This window comes from Pongo pygmaeus, chromosome 20 (genome assembly GCF_028885625.2).
Source record: "Pongo pygmaeus isolate AG05252 chromosome 20, NHGRI_mPonPyg2-v2.0_pri, whole genome shotgun sequence".
NCBI lineage: Eukaryota > Metazoa > Chordata > Mammalia > Primates > Hominidae > Pongo > Pongo pygmaeus.
In genome coordinates, this window is record NC_072393.2 from 35,175,001 (window position 1) to 35,183,659 (window position 8,659).

The 8,659-nt window shown below is 33.0% G+C and overlaps 1 protein-coding gene across 7 annotated transcripts in view; it reads left to right on the top strand.

The window, feature by feature from the left end:
• The window catches only part of URI1 (URI1 prefoldin like chaperone), a 90,277-nt gene extending 81,878 nt beyond the window's left edge, over positions 1-8,399 (top strand). For 6 of the 7 annotated variants that reach the window (XM_054463720.2, XM_054463718.2, XM_054463716.2 and 3 more), the window contains 5 exons: positions 152-320; positions 1,685-2,048; positions 3,805-3,947; positions 4,992-5,241; positions 7,576-8,399. In XM_054463720.2, the coding sequence (XP_054319695.1) occupies positions 152-320; positions 1,685-2,048; positions 3,805-3,947; positions 4,992-5,241; positions 7,576-7,758 (1,109 nt within the window). In that variant the 3' untranslated portion in view covers positions 7,759-8,399. The remainder of the gene's footprint in view (positions 1-151; positions 321-1,684; positions 2,049-3,804; positions 3,948-4,991; positions 5,242-7,575) is intronic. The other variant, XM_054463722.2, reaches the window with a different exon arrangement.
• Positions 8,400-8,659: the final 260 nt, after the last annotated feature.

Here is an 8,659-nt window from a genome sequence, read left to right on the forward strand (position 1 = left end):
TTCATCCTTGGAGTTCTCCTGTTTGGCTTAAAAATTGTGACCCCTGTGTTTCAATATCTCCCTTGCCCCAAAAGAAAGTCTCATTAAGTCTGGGTTTGTGCCTTTTTTATGTTGGCTATTAACAGCCACGTCTTTTCCTTTTTCTAAATAGCAAAACACCGAATTGCTCATAAACCGCATTCCAAACCAAAAACTTCAGATATTTTTGAAGCAGTTACTGCAAATGATGTGAAATCCAAGGATTTGCTAGCTGATAAAGAACTGTGGGCTCGACTTGAAGAACTAGAAAGACAAGAAGAATTGCTGGGTGAACTTGATAGGTACTTGATGACAAATTATCTTTCCAAGATAATTTGTTTCTATACACATTTCCTCATTAATCTTTTTCTTCATTAATAAAATAATATGTGTTAATTGAAGAAAATGCAGGGAAGCATAATATATTATCAATAATCCTTTCACCTCAAGATAAACATTAATTCTCTGGAATATTTTCTTATAGGATTGTGTGTTTGTGCATATTCCCATGCATGTACATGTACTTAAATACTTAAGATCAACATCTTCATTTTTTATTATAGCCTATTTTATATAATTAATTATACCAGATAGTTGGCTTTTAATAATCATGGATTTAATATATATAATGTTAAATTTTAAATGAAGTATTTTTATACCACACCCAGGTTAGTGCTCTATCTTTGAATGTGTTGTGAAAAACAAAAATACACTTTGAAGTTAAATTTGATACAGTAAAATGTTTATTCTTGCTTTCCTTTTATAAACTTTGGAGCAGGTAATTTGTTATCTGGTCAGATAGCTATATGTATGAGAAACTACCAAATTGCTGTTTGAAATACACATTAGCACACACTTGGAATTGTTAAAATGCTAAATGAAGTCTGCTACTCGAGAAGTTCCTATATTATTTTGCTTAAATGATGTACCATATGCAATAATTAGTTTCTGTGAAAAATAGGGCAGGAAGCATAAAAGTTTCTTTTTCCTACTGTTTCACCTATAAATTCTTAGGTCTTTTTGATTAACTGATACTATTCATTTTTTAAAACCAGTTTTGGATCGTGTGATTTTCCTTGGTCATGATTCTCTTTCTATTTTTTGTATGATGTTATTTCAGTTCTGTTGCATTTTCAATTTTGTTATTTTTGTAAGGTCCTCAAATCTTTTATAGAATCAAGTATGGTAAATGTTCACTCATGCATATAGATATATTCATGTGCATATGTATAAATCCTTTATTTTTAAAAATTACAATAATACATGCTCATTGTAAAATATTCTGAGTATAGGAGTAGAAAATAAGTGTGTATTATGTGGTTTCAATTTCTAGTCTTTAGAGATAAATGTTCTCTGAATTTCTTACAACTTTATTATTATTGGTACTATATTTATATTGCATATGGCCAATATCTTGCAAAGATAAAAAAATTATCTTCTATATTCTACTTATGTCTGAATAACCGCAATATATAGAAGCAGCATAGGAACTGTTTTTTGTTAATTTATTTCAAAACATTTTTTTGTTTTTGAACTTACAATTCTAGTTTTAAAAATACTTTATTCAAGATCTTAGTATTTACCCATGGAAACTAACTGGAAATTTAAATAATGTAAAATTCTAGTATGTTTGTTTGATCTTGTTAATTTTCTTCTCCCTTACTAGTAAGCCTGATACTGTGATTGCAAATGGAGAAGATACGACATCTTCTGAAGAGGAAAAGGAAGATCATAACACAAATGTGAATGTGATGCATCAAGTAACAGACTCTCATACTCCTTGTCATAAGGATGTTGCAAGTTCAGAACCATTCAGTGGTCAAGTGAATAGTCAGTTGAACTGTTCAGTGAATGGTTCCAGTTCTTACCACAGTGATGATGATAATGATGATGATGATGATGAGGATGATGATGATGACGACAACAACAACATTGACAACGATGATGGTGATAACGACCATGAGGCTTTAGGGGTTGGAGATAATTCTATACCAACAATATATTTTTCACATACTGTTGAGCCTAAGAGGGTTTGTATACTTTTAACTTTACTAATTTTGCATATAATTTGAACATTAAGCATTATGATATTTTTTAGAAGAGCAATATTAACTAACAATCATTATCATTGTGAATAGTGCCAGACAGGAAAATCATCTTTTGCCTCTTGTTCTGACCAATTTAAGAAGAGAAAGGGAAAAAAAAAATTTAGTTAGCTGGTATTGGTCCATTGTTCCCTGAAACAATGCATTGTTTGAGGTCTGGAAGGGGATCAGATTTGAGTGGCAACTACTGTAACTTCACCTGTCCTTCATTCAGAGAGTTTTCTTAAGAATCCTGGAGTTAATTATATTGTGGACGTTTTGGTGTGCTTAGGATGTTGAAAGTGACTGCATTAGTTAAATTTTTAATTATACCAGGTTGTTTTCTATGGACATAAAATGAATACTTCATAAGCACAAAGGGAAAATGTAGGAGGAAGTAAAAATTAGTTTCTTTTCTGACAAAGTAAATATAAACATCTGTGGATAATCATGACTTAGAATTTTGGCATTTTAGAGCTGGGGGTGACTGTGGAGATTTTCTAATACAGAGTTTTAAAGCTTTTCTCTAGTATGAAAAGCCTTTTGTTCCCTCCATACTTACTGTAGAATCCCAGTATTTAAAATAGATCAAAGCAGGTTGGCTCTGATTGAAGGAAGGATAGGCTGCCTTAAGTCCATCTTTGCCCTCTCTCTGCTCCATGTACTGCTCTAAGGAGACACTGGGAATTCATCTAATTCATCTTTCTCAGGGAAATTTAAGGCCTAGAAGACATAGATCTGGTTGATAATAAAACAGGAACTCTTTCGCCTCAGTGAAAAGTGCCCTTTCTATAGAATATCCCGATTGCCTGTATCAGAGTTAAGGGTCTGTGGTATCATTCTTAAGTGTGTGTGATTATTATTTAGTAAAATATGTTTAAAACATATTTGATATTTCTTAGCTTCCTGAAGTTATTCCTGCTGCAATATGCAGTGAAATAATTGTTCGTGTTTTTATATTCTAATATATCAGACTGAAGGGGTCTTGCCCTGATTCTTCGGGAAAAGTTGACTGAGATGATTAGCCAGAAAAAAAGGTCGCTTTTTGATTCTTTTGCCAGGCTTTTACTTTTTTCCTGTTTTCATTTAGATAAAACAGAAAGAACAAATATTATTTGCAGGAATGTTACAGGGAAAAATGGTCATTATTGTGGAAAGTATGCTCCAAGTGCTGACTAGGGGTAGAAAAATAACATGTTAACCCCATGTGAACCCTGAACAGGGTTGGTTTTTATTTTTTTACTCCTTCAATTTCTAAAAATTAGAGACGTTTTAAAAATCCTAAATAGGCACTATTTAATAGTACTTTTATGACTTAAAGATTATATTCTTACCGAATTTTTGTTTATACTCTTTCTTTTGAAATACATAATTCAAGCCAAACACTTATATCAAAGGAATGGGGTGATATGAAGTTTATAAGAAATCTAGCATTTAGTTCAAATGTATTTTGCTTTCTCTACAATAATAAAGACACTGAAGACTAGGATTTGTTAATAAAGAAGATTTTCTTTAGATGTCATAGATCTATGAGGTAAGAACTTTTTTAAAAATTCCATCTGATAATGCACATCATTTTAGCATCAGAAAATTTCAGCTGCCTCTCTTACTATTATTTCTTTAGTTATAGAGTTTATTTGTTTTGGTTTCACTTTGATTTAATTTGTCAAAAGATTCTTAAGTTCTTGCTCTGAAATTTTAGGTCCGAATAAATACTGGAAAGAATACCACTTTAAAATTCAGTGAAAAGAAAGAAGAAGCCAAACGTAAACGAAAGAACAGCACTGGCAGTGGCCACTCTGCCCAGGAGCTGCCGACCATCAGGACGCCTGCAGACATTTACAGGTGGGAGGCGCTCACAGCTGCAGGGCAGTCTGCTGGCCTTGCCTCTCTTTCTGCCACTGAACCTTTACTGGAGAAAGTTGACTGTAACACAGAAGACCCTCGCTGAAAAGTGAAGTGTTCTGAAGAGTTAACTTAGGATCTGATAGGCTAACCGGCTGTAGCTTCCCAGTCCAGAGCAGTAGGAATGGAGGAATTTTTTTTTTCACTTTCTCCTCTTCACCAGTGCTTTTGAAACATTTCCAAATGGTCTAGTTAGAAAATCTTGTATCTTCAGAAAGCATTTTTGTTTCCAGTGGGCTAGGGCCGTACGTTTCTACCACAGCCGTAACATGCTTGGCATGCAGTTTACCTTTTCAGAGTAGAAATTATACTGTTGCAGGTTTTTTTTTTCTTTTTTTTGGAATTGTTTGTTGAGAAAACTATCACTTGAAAATACCTACTGTTTCAATGACCCTTATTTATAAATCAGTGAAAATTGCTAAATGTATACGTGGGTCTAAAACTTTATGTAGAATTTTGGCAAACCATGCTGTTGCCACCTAGGACATGCTTAAAAATAACATGCTGTGTTTTTGTTCTCACTCATAGGTGGGAATTGAACAATGAGAACACTTGGACACAGGGTGGGGAACACCACACACCGGGGCCTGTTGTGGGGTTGGGGGAAGGGGGAAGGATAGCATTAGGAGATATACCTAATGTAAATGATGAGTTAATGGGTGCAGCACACCAACATGGCACATGTATACATATGTAACAAACCTGCACGTTGTGCACATGTACCCTAGAACTTAAAGTATAATAAAATAAATAAATAAAATAACATGCTGTGTTTTATTAGGCCAGAGAAATATCTTTCAAAATAGTATGAAGATACCGTTTGAGGCTATAAAATTATTGTGATTGTGACTATTTTAGTTATAAGATTGTAATAAAAATTTTCAGATTAATTTCTAGAATAGATTCAAGGAAATTTTCAAAAAGTTATTCTCAGTTTTATGAGTTACGTACAGTGAATGTATATATATGTTTTGAATATCACAGAGCCTTCGTTGATGTTGTGAATGGAGAATATGTCCCTCGCAAATCAATCCTGAAGTCTCGAAGTAGAGAGAATAGTGTGTGTAGTGACACCAGTGAAAGCAGTGCTGCTGAATTTGATGATAGGCGGGGAGTTTTGAGGAGTATCAGCTGCGAAGAAGCCACTTGCAGTGACACCAGTGAGAGCATTTTGGAAGAGGAACCACAAGAAAATCAACAAAAGAAACTTTTGCCCTTATCGATAACACCTGAGGTGTGTGTGTGTCTCTTTTAATTCTTTATTTCATATAGTATCTTTGACCAATTTTAGCTATTTAATCTGAAAAGTCATAAGATTAAATTCTAGGTTTTATACTTTCTTGGTACTAATTAATAAAAAATTAATAGTCACAAACAGTACAAATACTGTGATATTCAAATAGTTTATTTTTTGATAAACACATTACTTGTCTTAACGTTCTATTTCAGCAAAATGGGAAATTTAAAATGTCTTACTTGGCATTATGTATTACATTTGTAGCTAGGAAATTATTTAGCAGTTTATTTTAAATAAATTACCAGTAGGTCATTTTCTGATAGTGTAAGGAGCAGATTACACTATTCTCTTTTAAATACCTTGGCTAAGTTAAAGAAAAATAATGCATGCATAGCAGATAATTATCTAAAGTCTAATATTTTACCCTGTACCAGTGAAACTTAACTCTTGGGGGATTATGGAATTGTTTTATAATCTGATGAAAGCTGTGAAAAGATAGTGCACACTCAGTACACTTTCACCACCACACTTCTTACAGTTTTTGGTGGCGGTGCAGGGGAGGTTAGGAAATCCCCAAATAAGGATGTCTGTGAAATATAAGGCTATTGATTTCTTCATTCTTGTGTTTTGGTGCGTATTTGAAGTTTTCAATTTAAAAAGTATTTAGGAAGATTGGAGAACCCATGCCTGGATCAAACCAGTGTACACATTTGTATATACAGTAAGATACATGCATATATATAAATAACCTTATCTAAAAATTCCATTGCTTTTACTAAATGGTATTATACTCAGTGTATTAAATGGTAATGGGGGATGGAGATTGGTAGCATTTAGGGACAGTACATATGACTAGAATGTTTTCTTCCCCTCTTCTTAGTATAATGATCTTAGGTGACCTGGAAAGTATCTTACCTTATTTAATAGTCTTCCATACTGTTAGAAAACAGGTAATGGATGTTATCAGGTAATTGCTGATAAATATTTGAAAATTAGTTTTTTGTAAGGACTTAGTGTATCATGGTACAGCTAGAGTGTGGAACCTATTTTTTATTTCACCCTTAGTAGCTTTGCATTTTGTTTAATAGTAGTTGCTATAAATTTTTTAACATCAAAGAAATAGTTCATGATTATGGTAAGTACTTTGGAAGATATCCTTTTTAGTATCTTTTTAAATGCTAAAATACCTCTTTTTCAAAGGCATTTTAAATAGAAGGAGGAGAAGAAGGCTGGCTCTGTGCTCATCGTGATAAAGTGGAGTTTTTAGGAAAGTAAGCTTTAAGCTGCTTTTACCAGTTGAACTCCAAAAATAATGTAGGAGAGAGATGGCTTTCTTTGTTTTTGTTTCAGTGGTGGGGCAAGGTAGAAGAAGGTGGCTTTTTAAATTATTCAGGTGATACGTTGTTTTAACTAATTTTGAGCACTTGGTAGACAGAGGAAAGCAAAAAGTACATTAAAGTTCACCCGTCAAATTTTCATTTGTAGAGGGAAGGATGGAGGTTCTAAATACCAGCAATCTTAAAAAAAAAAAAAAAATTAACTCCTTGTGTCTTACCTATTTTTGTATAAAACGACATGTACAGATAATTCCAGCAGTTTATGCACATTGTTTAATTCTGTTCCAGTTGAACATATAGTTGACCAGATTAAATGCAGCAAACATCCAGGTGAAATTGAGTCATTTCTTTTTTTGTGGAACTTCTGATTTCTGTCATTGAGTTAATTATATTAAAATTTTGAAACCTGTACTTATTCCTATTAGTATCAGCACTTTTATTTTCTAACTTCCACTGATCTTTTAAAATTGAGGCAATATGCAGTAAAATATTTAAATAATTGCATAAGCACCACCAAAGAGATGTCAGTTAGAAATGTCAGTACTGGTGAAACTAAGCTATTGGCTAGCAGGCAGCAAGGCCACCATAAGATAGCTCATTCATCAACTGATGTACAAAAGTCAGAGTGTGACACTCTAATAGCATTTTTATTTTAATACATTATTTTTCACAGCATGGGCTGGACATGAATGGAATGTATGAAAGTTTGAAGACCTTTTATTTATCCATTTCTGTTTTTTCCCAGATAAAATTTACATTTTACATTTTGTTTTCTTGCATGTATACTGTAAAAATTACTTCTATTTGGTGGTGAAATTAAAACTTAATGGTGTTGGTTTCTCTGAACAATTAGTATTTTGGTGTAGTAGTGTTGTCTAGCCAAAAATCTTGTGAATTTACTTTTAATGAAAAGAATTGCTAGATTAGTGAATGGGAAGATTTTGTGGGTGTCTTACTTGCATTTTATTACCATAACCTGACTTTTGTTTTCTAGGCTTTTTCTGGAACTGTTATAGAAAAAGAATTTGTATCACCTTCCTTAACACCACACCCAGCCATTGCTCATCCTGCACTACCCACTATTCCAGAACGAAAGGAAGTTCTGTCGGAAGCATCAGAAGAAACTGGAAAGAGGGTTTCAAAGTTTAAAGCTGCCAGATTGCAACAGAAAAACTAGGCCCTGTCTAGGAAATGGGAATTTACATCCTAACACCTAGTTGTTCATTTGTTTAGAATATCTATAGCAAAATAGGTTACATGTAGTTTGAAATAAGGTATGCTGAGTTACTTTGGCAACAAGTTCTTTTACCCTTATCAGTGGTATTTGAAAAAATCAAAGTAACTGTCTGAATACTTTTAATATTCAGCTTGTTTTGTTAATTCTCTGAATACTGTCAACACTCTTGTCTAAATTTGCCTTTATGATGCAGTGGCAGCATTTTGAATTACTTTTCAAAGAATACTGTTCATATGCATTGTTTTTGTGTTTCAAACTAAATACAGGCAGTTTTGTGCCAGCTGTGATATTGTGCATACCATATGGACCATTTTAAAGAAAATTTTAAAATTTCAAATAGATTCAACAATTATATTACTTGCTTTCACATTTTAAAGGCACTTTAAAAAAATCTACTTCTCTTGTAGGTTTTGCGGCTAGTTGGCTATTCAAGAAACCTCGCCCCTCTGAATGTCATACTGTAATCTTTAAGGAAGAAAGCTACATGAATTAATTGTACTCTATGGGAAAATTTCTTTGGAAAGATATTTTGTAAAACTTTTTTTTCCTAGTAAAAACTTTATGAAACTTGGTCTCAAAAATGTTGTGAACTTTATGATACAAAATTGAGTACAGATATGTCCTTGATTCATATATATGCTACATGTATCACACAACAGATCTGGAATTCTTTCACTTCCTCAGATACTTCTTTCTCCCTTAGTTTTTGCAGTTTCACTGGGATTATGTTTTGGGAGACAAGGAAAGGTCTAGATGCTTAAACATGTTAAATAAAAATTCCTTACAGTTTCATCTTCCCAACATTTTCATTCTTTAAGGCTACTTTCCTGCTAACTGAAAT